Source organism: Mesoplodon densirostris, chromosome 3, assembly GCF_025265405.1.
Source record: "Mesoplodon densirostris isolate mMesDen1 chromosome 3, mMesDen1 primary haplotype, whole genome shotgun sequence".
In the NCBI taxonomy this organism is placed as follows: Eukaryota; Metazoa; Chordata; class Mammalia; order Artiodactyla; family Ziphiidae; genus Mesoplodon; species Mesoplodon densirostris.
Genome location: NC_082663.1, coordinates 149,432,435 through 149,457,802, shown reverse-complemented (window position 1 = coordinate 149,457,802; position 25,368 = coordinate 149,432,435). Strand labels below are relative to the sequence as shown.

The window sequence follows — 25,368 nt, the reverse complement described above, 5'->3', positions numbered from 1 at the left end:
GTGGAGGGACAGTGGGACCACCCCTGAGGCTGGGACCAGCAGAGGAGCAAGTCTGGGGGGATGTCGGTAAGCAGTTTTGCTTCTCCCAGAGCCCCTGGCGTCGGGTAGTAGATTTAGCAAGTAAAAATATAGGACCCCCAGTTAAATGTGAATTTCAGATACACAGTGAAAATTTTTTTAGCATAAGTATGTCCCAAGTATAGCAAGGGACATACGCTGAGTAATTACTTGTTTACCTGTGGGACCTGTACTTTTTTCTGGCAACCCTACCCCAGCCAGGACAGATCTGCCCACGATGTCCGTCCAAACTGCAGCTCTGGCCAGTGGGTCGACAGCCTGACCGATTGTGGCCCCAATGGCCGGAAGACAAGGTTTTGTCTCCTTGGCCCGCTCGCAGCAGGAAGCTGGGGGTCTTTTAACATGCAGGCCCTGGCCCTGGCCCGCCCCCCCCCCCCCCGCCCTGGTGGCGCCAGCTGCCCGCTGCCCCCTGCGTGGCTTGGGGGAGGGGAGCTGCTCCCAGAGCCACTGTCCCCTGGGCTGGCCCCTCCCGGGCTGGGGTGGGGTGGGGTGGGGTGTGGTGTCCCACTGGGTACCCCCCGGCCCCGGAATGCAGGGCCAGGGGTGCGGGCAGCAGCAAGGCCTCCACGTGGCCTTTGTCCCCCTCCATCCTGGTGGCCCATCCAGCTCGGAGCCCGACATCGGAGGCCCCCTGGCCTTTCTGTGAAGTTCTGCAGGCAGAGCCGGCAGACTTCCTCGTCAGAATGTACTGGAAGGACAGAGGCCTACGGGCAGCTGACCAGGAACCAGATCCCTCGGGACGGCAGCCACTCCATCCCAGTGCTCCCATACTGAGTGGCGTTGTGTGGGGTGGCCAGGCCCAGAGGCTCTGGCCCAGCCCTCCGAGTGCCAGCTGCCAGGATGTGCCAGTCACGTTGTCGGGGAAAGAACATGCAGTCCTTGGCTCTCCCGGCCTCCCCTGTGTTCCCAGGAAGAGGAGGGGGCTTTTGTCCTGGCAGCCAGCCCCTCCCTCCTCAAACGGTCCCTTGAGGTGAAGATCGGAGGCACCTCGGGTCTGGGGGTTCTGGCCGGAGAGGGTCCCTTGCACCCAGTATGGCAGAGGAGTCCCCTCCCCCCAGCCAGCCCTGCCTGCTCAGAGCTCCTGTGTCTGGACCTTGGGGGAGGCCAGGTCACCCCCTTGGGATCGGAATGCCGGAGGTGGCAGCAGCGGGGGATTGGGGGGGGACATTCCCAGCGGGACAGGCGCCGTGGTGGCAGCTGCTGGCCCCCGCCTGTCCTGCGTCCCCTAAGTTGGAGGCTGCAGCTGGCGCGGGTGGCTTTGGTTTGGGGGGGCATGTTATTTTTGGGGTGGTGGCAAAGGAGCGTGAGAGGCGCCTCCACCCAGGGCAGGAAGTGGGGCAGCCCCAGCTGTGTTCTCCCGTTGGCACACCTGGCCCAGCGGGCACTGGTGGCCACCGCACAGGAAGTGTTCCCAACGCCCGCCTGTGTGGTCCCCCAATCGGAGGCCCGGAGGGGAGGCGGCCAGCAGGGAGGGTGCAGGGGCCCGCTGCTGTGGGCCAGAATCTTCCAGAAGACCCCCCACTGGGGTAGCAACGCTGCCTCTGGAGTGAGTGCTTACTGTGGCTGATACCGGTTATAGACGTTAATCCAGAGACTTCGGGAGGGAGGGGCTGTTGATGAATCCGAGTTCTACGGATGAGGAAACTGAGGCTCAGAAATGGAAGCGACTCCCCCAAGGTCACACAGCACAGAAACTGGAGAGCTGGGAATCTCAGTAGCATTTAGTATCAGATATACTAACTCAACATAGGCCTCCGACCTGATAGTGTGGACAGGGGGTCCCAATCAGGGCAATCCTTGGGGTGTCTGGAGACATTTTGGTTGTCTCGATTGGGGGTACACCTGGCATCCAGTGGGTGGGAGCCAGCGATGGTACTCCACACCCCACAGTGCCCAGGACGCCTCCCACAGAAAATGGTCCAGCCCCAAATGTAGAGTCTTGCTGAGGTGAAAAGTAATAATAATATTATTAATTATTATTAAGTATAATCTTCATTTTATTTTATTTTTAAACAAGGTTTGTTTGTTTCTTTTGGGGCCACACCTCACAGCTTGTGGGATGTCAGTTCCCTGACGACCAGACATTGAACCCGAGCCCTCGGCAGCGAAAGTCTAGAATCCTAACCACTAGGCAACCAGGGAACTTGCTCATCTTCATTTTATTTATTTATTTTTTAAAGTCTTTATTGAATTTGTTACAATATTGCTTCTGTTTTATGTTTTGGTTTTTTGGCCGCGAGGCATGTGGGATCTTAGCTCCCTGACCAGGGATCAAACCTGCAGCCCCTGCACTGGAAGGCGAAGTCTTAACCACTGGGCCACCAGGGAGGTCCCCTTAGTCTTCACTTTATTTTTTTACTTTTTTTTATTTTTTATTTTTTTTGCAGTACGCGGGCCTCTCACTGCTGTGGCCTCTCCCGTTGCGGAGCACAGGCTCCGGACGCGCAGGCTCAGCGGCCATGGCTCACGGGCCCAGCCGCTCCGCGGCATGTGGGATCTTCCCGGACCGGGGCACGAACCCGTGTCCCCTGCATCGGCAGGCGGACTCTCAACCACTGCACCACCAGGGAAGCCCAGTCTTCACTTTAAAGATGAGGAAACTAAGGCCCAGAGAGCCTGTGTTTTGGACTCCTGGACCCCAGGTACCCATTTCCCTTGGCTGCTTCCTTACTGTCCTTTCAAGCTTTGCAGTAAGGGAAACTGAGGCCCAGAGAGGAGATATAAGTGAAGACTGGAACCCACAGCCCAGCACAGGCCCCTCTGCTCCTTCTCACAAATCGAGCCTGCAGTGGCTGTGTGGGCTCAGACTCTCCAGGGTCCCCATCGCAGCTCAGCCACTCACTGACACCCAGGGACCCTAGCAGGCAATGTCAACGGCCTCAGCTGTGTGTCTTCCTTCTCAGCTGAAGCAGTAATGATAACCACTGTGGTTTATGGAGAAGCAGCATGTACAAGGGTTAGGGCATCTAATCCTGGCTGCAAGCACTTGGGCAAATCACTGCTCTTCTCTGAGCCTCAGTTGTCTCAACTGTAAAATGGGGTGATGATCATTGTCCCTAACTCACAGATGATGGAGGGGATCAAATGAGGTAACACCATGAGCTTAGCATGGTGCCTGGGACATGGGAAGCACCATATAAGGGTTGGATATTAAAAAGTAAATTTTTTAACTGTGGTAAAATACACAGAACATAAAATGTATCATTTAAACCATTTTAAAGAGCACAGCTCAGTGGCATTAAGCACATTTACATTGTTGTGCAACCATCCCCACCCTCCATCTCCAGAACTTTCTCATCTTCCCAAACTGAAACTCTGTTCCCATGAAACACTGACTCCCCAGCCCCTCCCCCAGCCCCTGGCCCCCACCATCTGCTTCCTGTCTCTGTGGATCTGACTCCTCTGGGGACCTCCTGTGAGTGGGATCACACAGTATTCACCCTTTTGTGTCTGGCTTATTTCTCTGAGCATCATGTCCTCAAGGATCATCCAGGCTGTAGTAGGTGTCAGAATTTCCTTTTTTTTTTTTTGCGGTACGCGGGCCTCTCACTGCTGTGGCCTCTCCCATTGTGGAGCACAGGCTCCGGACGCGCAGGCTCAGCGGCCATGGCTCACAGGCCTAGCCGCTCCGCAGCACGTGGGATCTTCCTGGACCGGGGCATGAACCCGCATCCCCTGCATCGGCAGGCAGACTCTCAACCACTGTGCTACCAGGGAACCCCAGAATTTCCTTTTTAAAGCTGAGTAATATTCCATTGTATGGATGGACAGCATTTATTTATTCATCCATTGATGGACACTCGGGTTGCTGAACCAGGGTGGTGATAAGGGAAAGGGTAATAGTCTAGAAGGAATTTGAAAGTGGATTCAATAGAATTTGCCAAGGAATTGTTGGGGGATGTGGTTTTTATTTATTTTTTTATTAATTTTTTTAACATCTTTATTGGAGTATAATTGTTTTACAATGGTGTGTTAGTTTCTGCTTTATAACAAAGTGAATCAGTTATTCATATACATATGTTCCCATATCTCTTCCCTCTTGCGTCTCCCTCCTTCCCACCATCCCTATCCCACCCCTCTAGATGGTCACAAAGCACTGAGCTGATCTCCCTGTGCTATGCGGCTGCTTCCCACTAGCTATCTGTTTTACGTTTGGTAGTGTATATATGTCCATGCCACTCTCTCACTTTGTCACAGCTTACCCTTCCCCCTCCCTGTTTCCTCAAGTCCATTCTCTAGTCGGTCTGTGTCTTTATTCCCGTCTTGCCCCTAGGTTCTTCATGACCTTTTTTTTTTTTTCTTAGATTCCATATATATGTGTTAGCATACGGTATTTGTCTTTCTCTTTCTGACTTACTTCACTCTGTATGACAGACTCTAGGTCCATCCACCTCACTACAAATAACTCAGTTTCGTTTCTTTTTATGGCTGAGTAGTATTCCATTGTATATATGTGCCACATCTTCTTTATCCATTCAACTGTTGATGGACACTTAGGTTGCTTCCATGTCTTGGCTATTGTAAATAGAGCTGCAATGAACATTTTGGTATGTGACTCTTTTTGAATTATGGTTTTCTCAGGGTATATGCCCAGTAGTGGGATTGCTGGGTCATATGGTAGTTCTATTTGTAGTTTTTTAAGGAAGCTCCATACTGTTCTCCATAGTGGCTGTACCAATTTACATTCCCACCAACAGTGCAAGAAGGTTCCCTTTTCTCCACACCCTCTCCAGCATTTATTGTTTCTAGATTTTTTGATGATGGCCATTCTGACCGGTGTGAGATGATATCTCATTGTAGTTTTGATTTGCGTTTCTCCAATGATTAATGATGTTGAGCATTCTTTCATGTGTTTGTTGGCAATCTGTATATCTTCTTTGGAGAAATGTCTATTTAGGTCTTCTGCCCATTTATGGATTGGGTTGTTTGGTTTTTTGATATTGAGCTGTGTGAAGGGAATGTGGTTTTTAAAAATATGTCCACACATTTTGGACACTGCTTTAACAAGGTGGAGCCTAAGTCTATTCCCTGTGAGTATGGGCTGAATTTAGTGACTTGTTTCTCACAAACAAAACATGGCAGAAGTGATTGTGTCTAATACCCATGAGGCTTCTGAAACTAGGTCATAAAAGGTACCATAGCCTTCTTGCTCTCTCTTTTTCTCCCCCCCACTCTCTCTCATGTCAGTCGCTCCAGGGGAAGCCAGGTGCCATGTTGTGAGGATACCCCAGAAGCCCAGGTAGCAAAGAACTGAGGTCTCCCACCAACAGCCATGTGAGGGAGTCTTCTTGGAAGCAGCTTCCCCGACCCAGCTGAGCCTATAATCACAACTGCGTTTTGAAAAGCTGTCTCTCTGACTGCTGTGTGGAGAATGGACTGTAGGGGGCAGGCATGAAAGCAGGGCCACCTGGGAGGTGGCTACTGCAATAGCCCAGGCAAGGCTTGATGGTGGCAGGGGAGATGGAGAGAATTAGATGGACGGATTTAATAGTTATTTGGGAAGTAAGACAAACAGGACTTGGGAGAATAAAAGGTCAGTGATGACCCTCAGGTGGGGTCTTCAGTGAAACGGAGGGAGGAGCAGGTGGAGGCAGGGATGGAGGAAGATATGATGGCAGGTTCAGCTGTGGCCACATTGAGTCCATGTCCCCAAAATGTGCAAGGGTGTCCATAAACGTAGCTACTTGCATGATAAGAATAGACTAGAGGCTCTCCACTGGGGGTGATTCTGCCCACCCAGGGGACATTTGACAACATCTAGGGAAATTTCTGTTGTCACAACTGTGGCCGGGTGGAGGTGGGGTGGGGTGGGTGGGGATGCTACTGGCGTCTATTGGGTAAAAGCCGGAGACGCTGCTTAACATCCTACAATGCACAGGGCTGTTCCCCATAAACAGATTTATCTGACCCCAAATGTCAATTGTATGGAGGTGGAGAAATCCTATGGCTGGAATAAGAAAATCTACGATGTGGTATGTATATATATATAATGGAATACGACTCAGCCATAAAAAAAAGAACAAAATAATGCCATTTGCAGCAACATGGATGCAACTAGAGATTATCATACTAAGTGAAGTAAGTCAGAAAGAGAAAGACCAATACCATATGATATCACTTATATGTGGAATCTAAAATATGGCACAAATGAACCTATCTACAAAACAGAAACAGACTCACAGACATGGAGAACGGACTGGTGGTTGCTAAGGGGGAGGGGGTGGGGGAGGGACAGATTGGGAGTTTGGGATTAGCAGATGCAAACTATTATATGTAGGATGGGTAAACAACAAGGTCCTACTTTATAGCACAGGGAACTGTATTCAACATCCTGGGATAAACCATGATGGAAAAGAATATTAAAAAAAAAGAATGTATGTGTGTAACTGACTCACTTTGTTGTACAGTAGACTGGCACAACAAACTATAGTTCAATTAAAAAATAAATAAAGACAATCCCAACTTCAGTGGAGGTCGTTTATTCAGTAAAGTTTTATTTCTTGGATATGCAACAATCAAGTACAGATCGAGTTTCCTGAGCAGCTCGCCTCCAAACAATCTTCTCCAAGCAGCTGGCAAAAGGGGAAAGAGCGAACAAGTCTCTCAGGGGAATACTTTAAAGGATCAAGCCGGAAGTGACTTTTATCACTTCCTCTTACACCTCATTAGCCAGATCTGTCCCATGGCCTTGCCTAAGTGCAAGGGTTGCTGGGAAATGTAGTCCAGCCACGTCCCCAGAACGAAGAAGGAAACAGTTTGATGGAAAAGGAGCCAGTTTGTGCCATAGTATTATTATCATTGTCCTCATTATTTCTGATGTTATTCCGACCTAGCGGCTTCCTGGATGTATTGTATTCCATCCACAGGGTCAGTGGAATGATTTTTCAAATCTCCTTTCTCAAATCCTCACTCTCTAGCCCGTCTCCAAAGAAAAGTACTCCAAACATTTCCGCATAAGCCATAGGATCGAGTCCAATGCCCTTGACCTAGCATTTCCAGAGTTCAAAATGTTGACCAAGCAGTGGGATATGGATGTCTGCAGAAATGAACCCTGAAGCTCATCTATGTTTCAGGACCTGGTAGAGGAGGGTGAGAGGCTCTGCTTGGCAAGACTGGAAGGCTTCCTGGAAGAGGAGGCCTGGATGCTGTGACTTTGAAGAAAGTAGAAGCCCCTTATCCGAAATCCGAGGAGCGGGAGAAGAATGAGAAGGGTGTGGCATCAGTGAAATCAAGGGAAGTGGATGTTTGCATAAAGAGGAAATGGTTGGGACTTCCCTGGTGGCGCAGAGGTTAAGAATGCCCCTGCCAATGCCGGGGACACAGGTTGGAGCCCTGCTCCGGGAAGATCCCACATACCACGGAGCAGCTAAGCCCGTGCGCCACAACTACTGAGCCTGCGCTCTAGAGCCCGCAAGCCACAACTACTGAAGCCCGCGCGCCACAACGAGAAGCCACCGCAATAAGAAGCCCACGCACTGCAACGAAGAGTAGCCCCCGCTCGCTGCAACTAGAGAAAGCCCGCATGCAGCAATGAAGACCCAACACGGCCAAAAATAAGTAAATAAACTATATTTAAAAAAGAAAGAAAACAGTATACCAAGTCCTCAAAAAATTAAACATAGCATTGCCATATGATCCAGCAAGGCCACTTCTGCGAATATACACAAAATAATGGAAAGCAGGGTCTCAGAGATATTTATGTGTGTACCGTGTTCATAGCAGCGTTTTTCACAGTAGCCCAAAGATGGAAACAGATGTCCACCGATGGGTGAATGGATAAACAAAATGTGACGTATACAGACAATGGAATATTATTCAGCCTTTAAAAAAAGGGGGGGGGCTGGTGGTGAGGGGAATGGGGAGTTAATGGTTAATGGAGACAGAGCTTCAGTTTGGGAAGCTAGGAAAGCTAGTTGTGGTTGCACTACAGTGTGAATGTGCTTAATGCCACTGAGCTGTACATCTAAAAAATGGTGAAGATGGTAAATCTTATGCTGTGTGTATTTTACCACAATAAAAAAGATACATATTGGAAGAGTGAGGATATTGGAATATGGAGTACATATAGGTGAGAGGATGGAACTGCCCTGGGAGTGATCATGTTATTGTGATTATCTAGACGCTTCTAATTCTCAGGGTACTGGAAGAAGTGCAAAGTACAGGGGCCCAGCACCGTGATGCTACAATTTACTGCAAAACAATCTGGGAGAGAGAAAAAGAGGAAAAGAGCAAATATGGCCAAAATCAACAACAGGAGGCTCGAGGTGGATGATCACCTGTCTATTGTATCATTCTTTCAAGCTTTTTCCATAGGAATTGGAATTTTTCCAAATAAAAAGTCTAAGAAGGACAAGGGCAGTGAGGTGACCCTAGGCGCAGTGACCTGGAGGTCACTGAGACCTGACTGGTGAGCTCTTGGAGTTGGAGAAGTCCATGGAAGGGAAATAAATCCTAAAACTCATCATTAGCATCTGGCTGGCACTTACTGTGTTCCAGAAGTTCTCCTAAAAGCGGTGCACGTACTAGCCCTTTTATTTTAAGTTTTTGGCCGCACAGCAATATGGGATCTTAGTTCCCCAACCGGGATGGAACCCTTGCCCCCTGCAGTGGAAGCGCGGAGTCTTAACCACTGGACTGCCAGGGAAGTCCCTAATCCTTTTAATCTTCTCCAAGCTCTAGGGGTAACAACTTTTGTTTTTTCCATTTTACAGATGGGGAAACTGAGGCCCAGAGAGGAGAAATCCCTTGTCCCAAACAGAAGGAAGTAAGGATAGTATGGTGGGAAAGAATCGGAGGCCCCCCCGCCGGGTTCACAGACGCCCCCTTCCGGCCTGATGACACCCCAGCTGTGAGGGGCAGTCACCAGCTGGCTTATGACCCACCTCTGGGATTCTTGAAACGCTCTGTCCCACCATCCAAGAGCAGCAGAGTCACCAACACTGTTGTTATACATTAACAATCGCTTGTTATATCTTTAACAACCACTTGGGGGCTGGAGTGGTGCTGGGGCCCTGAGGAGGACTCTGCTGTGATATCCCCACCTTAATTTCCCCCCCACATGGAACAGAGCTGGACAAAGGCCTCTGTGGTGTATGAGGTCAGGACCAGATGGAGGAAGTGTCTGGGACTGGGGAGCTCTTTGGAGGGCAAGAGGCATGGCTGGAAGGCTTCCTGGAGGAGGCGACATTGGCTCTGCAGCTTTGAAGAACACAGCCCTTCTGGATCTAGTTCTGGGGAGGTGGGGATGGCCCCGACCTGGTCTTCAGAGCCTCAAGGATGCTCAGGCTGGGGCCAAGGACATCATGGCAAGCAATATCATCCTCTTCCTCCCTGAAATAAACCTTTTTGAATTTTTGGGAAGCAGGGCAGCGCAATGACACTGCCTCAGGGTTGGATCCTTTTGTCCACTGCAAAAGGAAGATTCCATACCCACATCAGCAGGGGTACATCCCCACCCAGGCCCAGCAGTAACCCCTTCCAGGGAGCCAGGACTGCCACAGAAGCTCTTTTGGAGACACCCTGTAAACGTGGCTGAAAGTGAGAGATCTCTCTTGTGAAAAAAATTTTTTTAAAGAGAGAAATAGCAAATTAAATCTGTGCATTCTATCTGCACCACCTCCCCTCAAAAAAGTTTGATCTGAAACAGCATCTCAGAATGTTCCGGGATGCCTTGGGCCCGCCATTCAAGTGTATATGCCTCTCTTCTGTCTGCATGGTTTATGGAGGGCCTGCGGCAGGGGTGAGGCAGGTATGTGTATTTTGTCCCCTGCGGGTGCTTGGAGAAATATTTTAGAGTCATTAGCCCAGAAGAAGCACTCTGGCCCATTCCTTCATTCCTGACCACCCAGGACCTGGTGGGCCGCAGCGGGTGCTTTGGGGACCCGACGGAGGTTTAAAAGATTTTAAGCCGAGGAGTATGGTGGCCCGATTTGTGCGGAGAGTCTTTTAGTTGCTTGGGGAATCGGATGACCAGATAAAACACAGGATGTTCAGTTAAACTGGCATATCAGATAAACAACGAATGATTTTTTAAAGCATAAGTAGATACCAACTGTGGTGAGGGACATACTTATGCTAAAAAATTATTCTTCTGAAATTCAAGTCTAATTGGGGGTCCTGGATTTTTATTTGCAGGAAGGACAGAACGTGGGGATCCAGGTCAGGGGTCAGGAGACCCAGGTGCAGGTGACCGCCCTGGTCCAGGGGATGGTTGGGAGGAAAGCTGGATGCAGAGGAGGGCAGAGAAATAGGAGGATTCTGGGGAGATTTTGGAGAGGGGCCCCTATGGCTTGCTGATGGATTGGACGTGGGTGGATGTGCTGGGAGGACTTGGGCTTTTACCCTGAATGAGGTGGGGGAGCCGGGGAGGGGGACTGAGTGGAGGAGGGATACGACTTGGATAAGAGGCTCCCAGACCCAGCCTGGGGACTCAACAACCATCTGTCCCCATGAATGGCCCCAGCCCGGGTCTCCCCACCTCGGCACTGCTGACATCTGGAGCTGGGCCATTCTCTGTGGGAGACCGTCCTGGGCACTGTGCGGCACGGAGCAGCATCCCTGGCCCCCACCCCCTGGATGCCAGGAGCGCACTCTGCTCCCCTCAGTTGGGATAGCCAATACAACCAGGCTGTGCCAGTGTCCTCTGGAGGGCAGAGTCGCTCCCAGTTGGGGATCCCTGGTCTTGGCACTGTAAGAGCCAGCAAGCAGATGGGTCTGGGGTGCTAACTGGGGTGCGGACCTGGAAGGCTTTGTCAGTCTGGGAGGCTTTGTCCTCTACCGGTACTGAGTGATCTTTCTTGGGATGGGAGAAATGGATGACCGCATGGCTGGAACTTGGCAAGTTTCAGACTACATGCTGCCCAAGCCTGGACTCATCTGAAGGCCATCTGCACAAGGCAAAGGAAGGAACTGCCTTAGAATCTGATAAAACTTTAAATATTTAGACGTTTGGGCATTTAATTCTGATGATCCAGGCTCACAGTAACACTGCTCCCGTCTAGCAGCCCGCAGCCGTCTGAGTCCACGGGGGCTCTGGTGATAATGATGGGCACCTTGACCTTGACAGTGGTCAGGGACCAGGGCAGGTGGACGGTGCTGACCAGCTCGTAGTGGGTGTTCATGATCTCGCTGGCCTGTGTGCCGCCGCTCACGGACAGCACGGGCGGGAGGTGGAAAGTGCTGACGATCTTGGTGGTGTTGAAGGGTGTGATTTGGGTGTTGGCCTCCTGCCGAAGCAGCTCACTGCTGTCCACCCTTGAGTGTCGCTCTGCATTGGGTGTGAAGCCCTCATACTGCACGTGGGCGTAGAGGGCGAAGATGACCGTCTTGATGCACTTGCTGGTCTGGTTGTTGATTTCCGTGGTGAAAATGACCCTCTCCCCTGGCGTGAAGGTGTTCTTTTCCATCTGAATCTGCAGGCAGATGGTGCCCCGGCTGCAGCAATTGTAGGAGATCTTTTTCTCGGCCTCCACGAACAGAGGATTCTAGAAGGGGGTGGGGGGAATGGACAGTTGTGAGGCATTGCGGCCACAAGAGCCACTTGCTCACCCAACAGTCCACCAAAACCTTGAGCCTTTGGAACTCTCCTAGTAAGAGGCACTGGGGTGGAATCTGGAGTCTTGGGGATTTTGCAGTCCAAAGTCATTCCCAGCTTTGCCATTTAATCAAAATCCTTTGCCATTCTGATTGTCAATTTCCTTGTCTGTAAAATAGACCTAAGAAATTCACAAGACCCTGGCTTTATCCCCAGCTCCATAACTCACTTGCTGTGTGACCTTGAACCAGTGCCTTGACTTCTCTGAGTCTTAGTTTTCTGGAAGACAGAGAATGTCTTATGGTCTAAGCCCAGACCTAGGGTTTACCCAAGTAGTTCAGACTTAAGGAGAAAATATTATGGGCTCTGAATCATGAAAACTGTAGAGTTGAAATTATGTAACGTGTTTAAATAGAAGCTTCAAAAAGCAGCCTTTATATCAATTGGTTAGCTGCTGGATTGCAAATAAAGTCACGTATACGTTATGTTTAACGTGTGGCTTGGGTAACATTTGGCTTTTTATTTGTGGATACCACTGTGAAAGATTCGAGGGAATTCTCTGGCCGTCCAGGGGCTAGGACTTGGTGCTTTCACTGCCGAGGCCCAGGTTTGATCCCTGGTCAGGGAACTAAGATCCTGCAAGCCATGTGACCAAAAGATAAATAAATAAATGAAATAAAATAAAATAAAAGATTTGATGTGACGTGGGGTGCGCTTACAATGATTTGCTGTCCGCTTCTGCTGACTTCCTGTATCTTCTTCCAAAGGAACTTGATACTTTTACAGGCGTGTGTGTGTGTGTGTGTGGCATTTGTCATGCTCATGCAAATGCTTGTATTGTTTAGGAATACATTTATTTATTTGTGGTAGAAGTACACAGTATTGTTTGACATATTTGAATGCTTTAAATAAATCAAGCCTCATATCGTTTCCAGCAACCTGCTTTTCTAGCTTAACATTCTGTGTTTGAAAGGCTTTCATGTTGGTGCCTGTCACTCTGATTCATTTGTTTCCACGATGGCAATGGAATGTGCTGCAAAATAGTTAATTTACCCTTCCCCCTCCATGATAGACACACACACACACACACACACACACACACACATAATATGTATATTTTATGTATATATATAGTTGTGTTTGTTTTTTTTTTTTTTTTTGCCGTGCTGTGTGGCATGCAGGATCCTAGTTCCCTGACCAGGGATTGAACCCATGCCCCCTGCAGTGGAAGCACAGAGTCCTAACCACTGGACCGCTAGGGAAGGATAGACATTTATATTGTTTCCATGTGTGTTTGACATCATAAAAGAGCTGGAAGGAGCATCTGAAGACACTTCTTGGGCTTACATACAAGAAAGAGTTGCTCTACCAAAGAAGATGTACAGATGGCCAATAGGCACATGAAAAAAGACTCAGTGTGGCTAGGCATCAGAGAAATACAAATCAGAACCACAATGAGATAGCACCTCACACCTGTCAGAATGGGTATCATCAAAAATTCTACAGGGCTTCCCTGGTGGCGCAGTGGTTGAGAGTCTGCCTGCCGATGCAGGGGACACGGGTTCGTGCCCTGGTCTGGGAAGATCCCACATGCCGCGGAGCGGCTAGGCCCGTGAGCCATGGCCGCTGAGCCTGCGCATCCGGAGCCTGTGCTCCACAATGGGAGAGGCCACAACAATGAGAGGCCCGCGTACTGAAAAAAAAAAAAAAAAAAAAATTCTACAAATGACAAATACTGGCCAGGATGTGGAGAAAAGGGAACCCTCGTACACTGTTGGTGGGAATGTAAATTGGTGCAGCCGCTGTGGAGAACAGTATGGAGGGTCCTCAAAAAACTAAAAGTAAAGTCGCCGTATGATCCAGCAATCTCACTCCTGGGTATATAGCCGAAGAAAACAAAAACACTAATTTGAAAAGATATATGCATCCCAAAGTTCATAGCAGCATTATTTGCAATTGCCAAGCTATGGAAGCAACTTAAGCGTCCATCAACAGATGAATGGATAAAGAAGATGTGTCATATATAGGGAATGGAATGGAGTGCTACTTAGCCATAAAAAGAATGAAATTCTGCTATTTGCAACAACGTAGATGAACCTAGAGGGTATCACACTTAGTGAAATAAGTCAGAAAGAGAAAGACAGACACTCTATATTATCACTTATATATGGAATCTTAAAAACTAGTGGTTGGGCTTCCTTGGTGGCACAGTGGTTAAGAATCCACCTGCCAATGCAGGGGACACGGGTTCAAGCTCTGGTCCGGGAAGATCCCACATGCCGCGGAGCAACTGAGCCAGAGCACCACAACTAATGGGCCTGTGCTCTAGAGCCCGTGACACAACTACCAAGCCCACACGCCTAGAGCCTATGCTCCACAACAAGAGAAGCCACCACAATGAGAAGCCCGCACACTGCAACGAAGAGTAGCCCCCGCTCACCACAGCTCGAGAAAGTCCGCAGGCAGCAACGAAGACCCAATGCAGCCAAAAGTAAATAAATAAAATAAATAAATAAACCCAAAAAAACCTAGTGGTTACCAGTAAGCAGAGGGAAGAGGGGAGGGACAAGATAGGGGTATTGGTCACCTTATCTATGACAAAGGTGGCAAGAATATACAATGGAGAGGGACTTCCCTGGTGGTGCAGTGGTTAAGAATCCGCCTTCCAATGCAGGGGACGCAGGTTTGAGCCCTGGACCGGGAAGATCCCACATGCCACGGAGCAACTAAGCCCATGTGCCACAACTACCTACACGGAGCCTGCATGCTAGGGCCTGCAAGCCACAACTACTGAGCCCACGTGCCTAGAGCCCGTGCTCTGCAACAAAGAGAAGCCACCGCAGTGAGAAGCCCGCACACCGCAACAAAGAGTAGCCCCTGCTCGCCGCAACTAGAGAAAGCCCGCGCGCAGCAACGAAGACCCAATGCAGCCAATAAATAAAATAATTAATTAATTAAAAAAAAAGAATATACAATGGAGGAGAGACAGCCTCTTCAATAAGTGGTGCTGGGAAAACTGGACGGCTACATGTAAAAGAATGAAATTAGAACACTCCCCAACACCATACACGAAAATAAACTCAAAATGGATTAAAGACCTAAATGTAAGACCAGACACAATAAAACTCTTAGAAGAAAACATAGGAAGAAAACTCTTTGACGTAAATCGCAGCAAGATCTTTTGTGACCCACCTCCTAGAGTAATGAAATAAAAGCAAAAATAGACAAATGGGACCTAATGAAACTCAAAACTTTTGCACAGCAAAGGAAACCATAAACAAAACGAAAAGATAACCCACATAATGGGAGAAAATATTTGCAAACAAAGCGACTCACAAGGGATTAATCTCCAAAATATACAAACAGCTCATGCATCTCAATATCAAAAAAACAAACAACCCAATCAAAAAATGGGCAGAATAGACATTTCTATTCTATAGTCTATTCCTAAATAGACATTTCTCCAAAGAAGACATACAGATGGCCAACAAATACATGAAAAGATGCTCAACATCGCTAATTACTAGAGAAATGCAAATCAAAACTACAATGAGGTATCACCTCACACCAGTCAGAATGGCTATCATTAAAAAGTCTACAAACAATAAATGCTAGAGAGGGTGTGGAGAAAAGGGAACACTCTTACACTGTTGGTGGGAAGGTAAATTGATACAGTCACTATGGAGAACAGTATGGAGATTCCTTAAAAAACCAAAAATATAACTACCATATGACCCAGCAATTCCACTCCTGGGCATATACCTGGAGAAAGCCATAATTCAAAAAGATACATGCATCCCAATGTTCATTGCAGCACTACTCACAATAACCAGGTCATGGAAGCAACCTAAATGTCCATCAACAGAGGGATGGATAAAGAAGATGTGGTACATATATACAATGGAATATTACTCAGTCATAGAAAGGAATAAAACTGCACCATTTGCAGAGACGTGGATGGACATAGAGACTGTCATACAGAGTGAAGTAAGTCAGTAGGAGAAAAACAAATATCATATATTAATGAATATATGTGGAATCTAGAAAAATGGTATAGATGAACTTATTTGCAGAGCAGAAATGGAGACACAGACGTAGAGAACAGACATATGGATACCAAGGGGGGAAGGGGAGGGTGGGACGGATTGGGAGATTAGGGGTGACATATATACTCTACTAGGTATAAGATAGATAACTAATGAGAACCTACTGTATAGCACAGGGAACTCTACTCAATGCTCTGTGGTGACCTAAATGGGAGGGAAATCCAAGGAAGAGGGGATACATGTATACATGTGGCTGATTCACATTGCTGTACAGCAGAAACTAACACAACATTGTAAAGCAACTATACTCCAATTAGAAAAAAAGAGAGACACACAAGCTACTATATATAAAGTAAATGATGAACAAGGATATATTATACAGCACAGGGAAATATAGCCATTATTTTGTAATAACTTTAAATGGAGTACCGTCTATAAAAATATTGAATCACTTTTATATTGAAATATAAAAATATTTCACCAGAAATGAATATAATATTGTAAATCAACTATACTACAATTTAAAAGAAAGAGTTGGTCTAGGGCATAGAGTTGATGAATTTTTTTCTGTAAAGAGCCTGATGATAATAAATCTTTTAGACTCTACAGGCCACACAGAGTATTTGTTACATATTATTCTTTTTTTAAAAAACACAACTCATAGTTAAAACGTAGATTTTAATATTGTGGCGAAAAACACAAATCTATATATCCATCGACATCTAAATCTATGAAAGAGAAATAAGTTTCATGAAATAATGCTTATCCTTGCTACATGTCTGCTGAGAATTCCTCTTCTATCCTATTCTATTCTATTTAATCTATTCTTTTAAAAACTGTTGATTGGACCCTCTGAATTGATTTTTCTGTTATTTCTAGTCTACTTACACTATTCTACTCTATCATTTTGTTTTATATAAAACGAAAATGTTGTAACCCACCAAATTTATTTTTTCTGGTAAATTCTATCCCCTTTTACTTATTCAATACTATTCTATTCAGTCCTACACACTGATTTTATAAAAACAAAGTCTGTTGCAACCCACCAAATTTATATTTTCTGACATATTCTATTCTATGTTTTCATTTAAAAAAAATTAACGGCAAACCACCAAGTGGAGTTTTTCTGATATTTTCTATTCTACTTATTTTATTCTCTGTTCTGTTTTCTTATTTTATGTTAAGAACAACAACGTTTGCAACCCACAAAATTGATATTTTTTGATATTTTTCTATTTTGGTCCTGCCTATCCTTTCATTTTGTAGAAATATGCTTTGCAACTTGCTAAATGGATTTTGCACCCCACTAGCAGGTCATGACCTGAGGTTTGAAAAACACTGTTCTAGGTCCAATGCCTTTCCTCTTGGAGACCTCAGGCTGACCCCCCGACCCCTTCAGCCTCACCTCCTACGCTCTGCCTCTGGCTCCTGCCTACCTTCAGCCTTCCCACTCTTTCCCTCCTCTTGGAAGGCTAATTGCAGCCCATTTCATTCTAAACCCCTCCAGTGTTATTCGAAAATTCGTTGCATGCGTTAGGACCCTGCAGGCATTAAAGGACTCACTGCTCTAACTCAAGGCCAAGCCAGCAGTTCTGTCCTGGTCCTGAAGGAGGTGCCGAGAGGCATCAGGGGTGGCCCATCAGAGAGACCCCCGCGCCAGGCCAGGTGGGGTGGCCACAGGGCTCTGATTTCCAAGAATATTAGGGCAAAAACTCAACATTGATTTTCCGTACCCAGAAGTTTTTTGGGACCTCATATTCCTTTGGCATATATGAAACTTTGGGGGGGATTCATTCATTCAACCAATATTCGTTTGTATCAACTTGGTGCAAAGTTCAAGGAAAACCTATAGCAGTGAAGACCAGTCCAGTCCCTGCTCTGGTCTGGAGATGGACATATAAATGGTACATTCCTTTTTTTTAATGGTACATTTCTTCTGTTGTCGTTGTTGTTTATTTATTTATTTATTTTTGGCTGCGTTGGGTTTTTGTTGCTGCGCACGGGATTTCTCTAGTTGCGGCGAGCGGGGGCTACTCTTCGTTGTGGTGCGCGTGCTTCTCATTGCGGTGGCTTGTTGCGGAGCATGGGCTCTAGGCACACGGGCTCCATAGTTGTGGCTCATGGGCTCTAGAGCGCAGATTCAGTAGTTGTGGCACACAGGCTTAGTTGCTCTGCGGCATGTGGGATCTTCCCGGACCAGGGCTTGAACCCAGGTGTCCTACATTGGCAGGTGGATTCTTAACCACTGCTCCACCAGGGAAGCCCTAATGGTACTTTTCTGATAGGGATAAGCTATGTGGTTAGGCAAGGGGGTGAGGTAAGGGGAGTCAGGACTCCGACTCTTTCAGACTTCTTGGTTAGGAAAGGTCTTGGGGACATGTCCTCTACACAGTGGTACTGCTTGTTGGAAAAGGCAATAGGTCACGTCTTTCAAAATTCTAAAGGTACACAGATAGGAGTGAATGTGGAAAAACTGGAACCCTCGTTCATGGCTGGTGGGAATGTAAAATGGGGCGGCCGCTGTGGAGAAGATTCTGGCCGCTCCTCGAAAGGTAAAACATAGAGTTACCATCTTTCCCAGTTCCACTCCTAGGTGTCTACCCAAGAGAAATGAAAACTTGCGTCCGTGTAAAAACTTGCACACGTACGTTAGTACCATGGTTTCTAATAGCCAAAATGTGGAAACAATCCAAGGTCCATCAAGAGGTGAAGGGAGGGATGTCCAGACCAGGCAAATCCACAGAGACAGAGAATGGATTTAGTGGTGGCTGGGGGAGGGGACAGAGAGGTTTGGGGGTGACAGCTAAGGGGTGCAAGACTTCTTTGGGGGATAATAAAAGTGTTCTAAAACTGACGGTGGTGAGGGCTGTACAACTGTGTGAATGCACTAAAAGCCATTGATTTGGACATTTTATTTTATTTTTATTTATTTTTTATTTGGCCGTACCGCTTAGCACATGGGATCGTAGTTCCCCCACGAGGGATCAAACCCACACCCTCTTGCGTTGGAAGCATGGAACCTTAACCACTGGACTGCCAGGGAAGTCCTGATTTGGACATTTTAAAGGGGTGAATTATAAGGTATGTGAGCTGTATATCAATAAAGATGTTAAAAAAAAAAAGTGGAAGGGGAAAAGTTTTGCCCCTCCCTTGCTCCCTCCCAGGAGGCAGTGTCTGTTGCTGGTTTCTCTGGTCTCTGGAAAGAGACGTTTGTTTGTTACACCTGCAAGGAAGTTCTGTGCATTTTTTGTTTTTACCACCAACGGTGCAGGCTAGACACACTGTTCTGAACTTTGCTTTATTCATTCAACCCAGTAACTTGGAGGTGCTGAGAGGGAGAGCTGCCTCATTCTCTGTCTCTGTCTGTGTCTTGGTCTCTCTTTCTCTCTTTGCTGTATCTGTAGGGTTGACCTTTGTGTACTGCTACTTTAATTGACTTAGCAACAAACATTTAAGCTGTTGCCAGTTTCTGGCCACCACAAACAGTGCAGTGAGAGGTCATGTCACACACGTGAAAGGATAGCGATGGGAGAATTTTCTAGAAGGGAAATGGATGGGGCAAAGTGCGTGTTCATTTTAATATGGATATTGCCTTCTGTGGGGGTTGTGGCTGTTCATTGGGGCATCAGCAATGCCGGTGATTGAAGACCTGGCTTCTGAGCAAAGATCTGGAGGATGAGGGGGAGGGATAGGAAGATCCTATCACAGGGTTCCAGGCAGAGGGCACAGCCTGTGCAAAGGCCCTGGGGCAGCACCATGACTGGCGTGTTGGAGGAACAGCCAGGAGGCCTGTGTGGCTGGAGCAGAGTGAGCGAGGTGGGGAGAGGGAGGAGGGGAGGGCAGGGAGGGGATGGGGCAGGTGGTGCAGGGCCTTGGGGGCCGCAGGGAGGCCTTGAGCTTTTACCCCGTGGGAGGTGGGAGCCCTGGAAGGCCGAGGAGTGTCATCACCTGAATCCTTTCAGCTGCTATGAGAAGGACAGATTGTAGGAGTCAAGACTCCGTGTCTACTTGGACCAGAGCAGTAGCTTCTGCCCTGGTCCACCAGCTCCTGCCCTCACCCTGCCCCTTACAATCTGATTAAAACAGTACTGAGTAGTTGAAGAAAACACCATATTTTTGTACTCTCAAAACATGGGACTTCCCTGGTGGTGCAGTGGTTAAGAATCCGCCTGCCAGTGCACGGGGCACGGGTTTGAGCCCTGGTCCGGGAAGATGCCACATGCCATGGAGCAACTAAGCCAGTGTGCCACAACTACTGAGCCTGCACTCAAGAGCCCGCGCTCTAGAGCCGCAGCTATGGTGCCCGCGCGCCACACTACTGAAGCATGCACGCCTAAAGCCCGTGCTCCGCGACAAGAGAAGCCACCGCAATAAGAAGCCCGCACACCACACTGAAGAGTAGCCCCCCGCTCGCCGCAACTAGAGAAAGCCCGTGCGCAGCAACGAAGACCCAATGCAGCCATAAATAAATAAATAAATAAATAAATAAATAAATAAGAAAACATATCTGTAATAACTCCCTTTGCCGCTATAATAACGATTTGAGCTCTTCCCACTTACCAGGCATCCCCTATGTGTACACATTGTGCTGGGTGCTTTGTGATCCCCACAATCGAGGAAAGATTATTATTATTAGTAGTAGTAGTATTCCTATTGTATAGATCAGGACAATCAAGGGTCTGGGAGGTGCTGTTAATTGCCCAAGGCCATCGGCTAGTGAAAGATCTGGCGGCAGAGATCTCAAGCTAGGTCTGGTCCCATACCAGCATTTTGCCCCAATTCCTACCTTGTGCCCCCTGCACCCTAGATTAACTCTTGAGGGAAGAGCCAGAGAAGGACCAGAGCCCGCTCAGGGTCACACAAGGAGCAGGTGGCCAAGCAGGCCTTGAGCTCAGGTCTGCTTCATCTGATCCACCCCTGTAAGCATCTACCCCCCTGAAGTAGGCCGGGCTAGAGATGGTCCCTGTTACACAGATAAGACAACCCAGGACTTCCCTGGCAGTCCAGTGGTTAAGACTCCATGCTTCCAATGCAGGGGGTGCGCGTCTGATCCCTGGCCAGGGAATTAAGATCCCACATGCCATATGGTGCAGCCAAAAAAAAAAAAAAAAAGGCTACTTGTGGCAGCAGCAGCGGTGACAAGATTTATGGGGCCTAAATATTCTGGGGCTCCTCTCCTACCACCACTGCCAGCCACAGTGCAAGGTCCAGAACTTGCATGAAGTCCACTCACTGCTCCTTCTGAGATCTAGGGGATAGGCACCATCTCTGTGCCCATTTGACAGATGAGGCAATGCAGGCACACAGAGGCCACATCGCTTGCAGAGGGTCACACAGTATGTAGGTGGAGATGCTGGGCTTTTTAACTTGGACCTTGAAAACTAAAATGCCAGCCCTCTCAGCCACAACACTCTGATGACAGATGGGTCCCCAGGGAGGTGAAGTGACTTTGGCCAATGTAAGTCCACCCTCCCTTACTTCCACCTCTGCACCTGGCCTCCAGAAGCTGTCCAAAAACTTCCTCCGCTCAGGTGACTGATGCCACAAGGCCCTTCCTTCCGCCTGAATGGAAGACATCCCCTTTCCGTGCTTCTTGGTGGGGGGCACCACCTCCATTATCAGCTCCTGGAGAGTCACTGAGCACCCAGGACCCTCAGTCAGGGGTCACAGCGGGGCCTCTGCTCACTTTTTTTTTTTTTCCCTAAATACATTTATTTATTTACTTATTTTTGGCTGCGTTTGGTCCTCGTTGCTGCACGCGGGCTTTCTCTAGTTGGGGCGAGCGGGGGCTACTCTTCATCGTGGTGCACGGGTTTCTCATTGCGGTGGCTTCTCTTTGTTGTGGACCACGGGCTCTAGGCTCAAGGGCTTCAGTAGTTGTGGCGTGCAGGCTAGTAGTGGTGCACGGGCTTAGCTGCTCTGCGGCATGTGGGATCTTCCTGGAACAGGGCTCGAACTTGTGTCCCCTGCATTGGCAGGTGGATTCTTAACCACTGCACCACCAGGGAAGTCCCTCTGCTCACTCTTGTTTCTCGAATGTCAAGGACATTCAGGGCTCATGTCATTCTCTGTGGGGGGCACTGCAGGGTGTGGAGCATCATGCCTGGCCCACACTCTCTTGATCCCACTCATCCCCCCTCCCCAGTTGAGACAACCCAAAATGTTCTCAGACGTCTCCCAGTGTCCCCCACAGGGGCAGAATCACCCCAGTTGAGAGCTGCTGGTTTAGTTCCTGCCCTGGTTTCTGAGCCCCCATTTGCAAAATCACTGGGCCTTAGGAGCGGCCAACACTTTCCCTTCTTCCGGGTCATGGCCTCCCCTGTCTCCTGTCTGCCCGCCTCCCCCTGCCTCCGGGGAGCTTTGAGGACATGCCCAACCCCTGCTCCTTCTACATCACTACCTGCAATGGGTTTTCTGCGTGGAAATCCGAAGAAGTCCCTTGAACCAACAAGTACCTTCTCTTCTTGGCTAGAATGTGCTCCCGACCTATGCAGGAGGCCTGCACGTAGTAAAAGACGTGGCCAATTTTGCTGGTGAAGGTAGAAGGCAGCCCGGGAGGTAAGTTGAAATGGAAGTCAAAGGTGCGGCTGCCTGCACTTAACCAATTATCTGAAAGCAAAACACACCGATGCCATCAGAAGGTTCTAGAATCTTTTCTTCCCTCTTTTCTTTCTTTATTGTTTTGGCAGGGAGCTTGTTCTGGACCTGGCCTGTTTGTCCCTGAGCTAGGCTTAGCTCTGTGATTTTTAGGGATCTAAAAAGCCTAGGCCCATAAATATTAGGTCTCAGCTGGGCTGGAGACTGATGCCCTGGGTAGGTGATGCGACTGGGGTGGTCACCCAAAACCACCGACCAGGACTTGCTCACCCCTGCTCTGGGCCTGGGAAACTGGAGGCCCGGCTGCAGGATTCGATCGCATATTCATTCAACAAACACATCTTGGGTCCCAAGGCAGGCAAATCTCCCTGCCCTGGCAGAGCTTGGCCTTCAGTGCACAGCATACAGTAGGAGCTTAATATTTGTTGATTGACTGAGTGGTGACAGAAGACCGGGGAGGGACTCACACTGCCCCCCCATCTCTGTGACCTCCCTGTTTTATTTTTTTTTTGCACTTCTCCAAAGCCCTCTTATTAGAGTGTTTTCCCTGCCTGATGGCAACCCCAGTGACGCCAGGGACTCTGTCTGTTTTCTTCGCTGTTGTATCCCCAGCCTCTGGCATGGTTGTTGTGCACAGTAGGTGCTTAATACATGTTTGTGAAGTAAATGAGTGAACCCATCGCAGGCTTGGGGCTGATGCTTCGGAGGGGAAAGGATGCTTCCCTTGGAAATGGAGAAGGGTGATAGCTGATAATGTGGGTGGTGAGGGGCGGGGGAGTGTTTTGGTTGAAAAAACGAACACCTAACAAGCACTTACTGTATACCCCCCACCCCACCCCCCTATTCTGAGCCCTCCCCTCGACATGCCATTAAATCATTAAGTCCTCAAGACTGTCTTAGGGGGCAGGACTTTTTCCTATTCCCATTTTCCAGGTGGGTTAACTGGGATACAGAGAGGCAGCCTAATTGCTGAGTATGAAGGCCCAGCAGGTTGCCGTTCCTCCCTTGGATATCTGGCAGGTCCCCCTCCCATCACTAGATCTGAGTTTGGTAGTCACCTCTTTGCAGAGACCTTCCCAGGCTACCCTATCTAAAATTAAAAAAAAAAAAAACCTACAATTGAACTTCATTCAGCCAAGCATTGGCCAAGTATTCTGTTTGACTGTGGACTACCCGGAAACACCCCCATGGACACATTTTGGAAAGGACATATAGTTTTCTGGCAGCTCAGGCTTCCTGATGTCTGTCCAGACTTTAGATTTGAACCTGGCAGAGTTGGGGACTAGTCAGTCCTTCCCACGGAGAGCTTTCCTAGCCTCCTCCCTCCTGTCTCTTTCCCCGTGACCACGGGAACCAGGCCTCTGCCCATTTCTGATATCCTCGGGGGGTTGTTGATTGACTAACAGACGTGTTTACCTTTCAGACCCCAGTTCCTATTCTGGCTAAGGTTGGCGGCCGGCCTTGTCCTTACCCTCCACTGGGAATGTCTTTGTCTTGTGCACATAGTCAGCCTTGTTGTTGCAAATAACATCTCGGCTATAATCGCGGGATGCCCCAATTTCTTCATTCCACTCCACATAACCTCTTCCCACGAGCTCCACCTTCACGATGGGGTTCACCAGGGTGCTGTTCAGAGTTAGAACCACCTGCCCTTTTATGCTGGAGCCGGCCAGGTAGACCGCATCCTTGGGCAGCACTAATTCAATGGACTTCACCACAGACATAGGGGTTTGGAGTGAGAACATCCTCCCCCCTCCCCTGTGTCACTGAGATCCCCGGTTCCTTGGCTGCAGTGATGTCATCCGTCTGTGACATCATCCAGCCAGGGTTCCGGGAAGGGGTTCCCAATGGCCAGGATGAGAGGCAAGGCTGTTGGGAGTGGGCGGCCGCTTGGGAATCTCAAAGTCCTCACTGGTTGGTGAAATGGTAGCCTGACCTCTTTTTCCTAGGAAATAACGAACAAGAAAACCACAAGATCCCAACATTGCTGCCGACTAGGGAACAACAGTCATCCTGCCAGAGGTCTAGGGCCCTGGGTGCGAAGAATTCTTCCAGGCCCTGAGGTGAGGCAGGCATCATGAGCTCTATTTACAGATGGAGAGGCACAGGGCCTGAGCCCAGGGGTATTCTCTGCCCCATCTGATGGCCCCCAAATGTGGGTGTGTGCACCCCCTTCTCAGGGTTCACAGATTGATGCTGGGTCCTACACAGATAATCGTTTTCACCTTTTGTTTGTTTGTTTGTTTGGCCACACCATGAAGCTTGTGGGATCTTAGCTCCCAGACCAGGGATTGAACCCGTGCCCTCAGCAGTGAAATCTCGGAGTCTTAACCACTGGACTGCCAGGGAATTCTGTCATTTCCACCTTAATAGCTCTAGATTTATATCAGTGTGTGTTAGAAGGAAAATGATAGCCATGGCCAGGACATGGAATCTGCTGTGTCTTGAAGATGCTCAGAGCACGGTGGGCTCCATGTGAATGTGGATACCACCACGAAGCATTCTCTCTGCACAGCTGACACTTGTCTTTATGCCAGCGTCTCCTCCACTGGTTGGGAAGTCCCTCTAGGGCAGGACTTTGTTTGCCGAACCCAGAGCCTGGTTCAGGCAAGGGAGGACAATTAAAGTTTGTTGAATGACTTAATGGCTGTCGAGAGCATATTGTTCTGCAAAAGGGAAACTGGGGCCCTTGGCACCCTAGCCGTTATTCATGTTGCCCAATTCACACGTGGGCCGGTGCCTAAGCGGGGGGAGGGTCTGAAGCAGAAGAGGCTCTACAAAGTATCTGTTCTCCAGGCTCTGGCAGGCCTCATTTACTCTTTGTCGTATCTTGCTTTATTGGATGTGATGTCTTTTGCGGACATCGATGTCTTGTCTTCCTAACTGGTTACTAAGCTTCTTTTGGAGATGCTTGGCATAGTCTCTTGCTCATAGTTAATTAACCCAAGCAACCCCTCTGACTTTCTCGAAATGACTAGAGAAATGGGGCCCTGCATCCCCGCCACTCCAGGTCTTTTCTTCAGGGAAAGCCAGACACCTCTTTCTGTGTCACTTAACCTCAGGCATCCAAGGAGCCTGGGCTGTGCTCTGCACCAAATGTACATGAAGAATATA

General features: G+C 48.4%; 1 protein-coding gene across 1 annotated transcript; it reads right to left on the bottom strand.

The window, feature by feature from the left end:
- Positions 1–11,033: 11,033 nt before the first annotated feature.
- ARRDC5 (arrestin domain containing 5) lies at positions 11,034–23,978 on the bottom strand. The gene is made up of 3 exons (XM_060092351.1): positions 23,726–23,978; positions 22,058–22,266; positions 11,034–11,561 (listed from the first exon to the last, which is right to left on the bottom strand). Exons 1-3 carry the CDS (start codon positions 23,976–23,978, stop codon positions 11,034–11,036), a joined length of 990 nt encoding a protein of 329 aa, XP_059948334.1.
- Between the last annotated feature and the right edge of the window lie 1,390 nt (positions 23,979–25,368).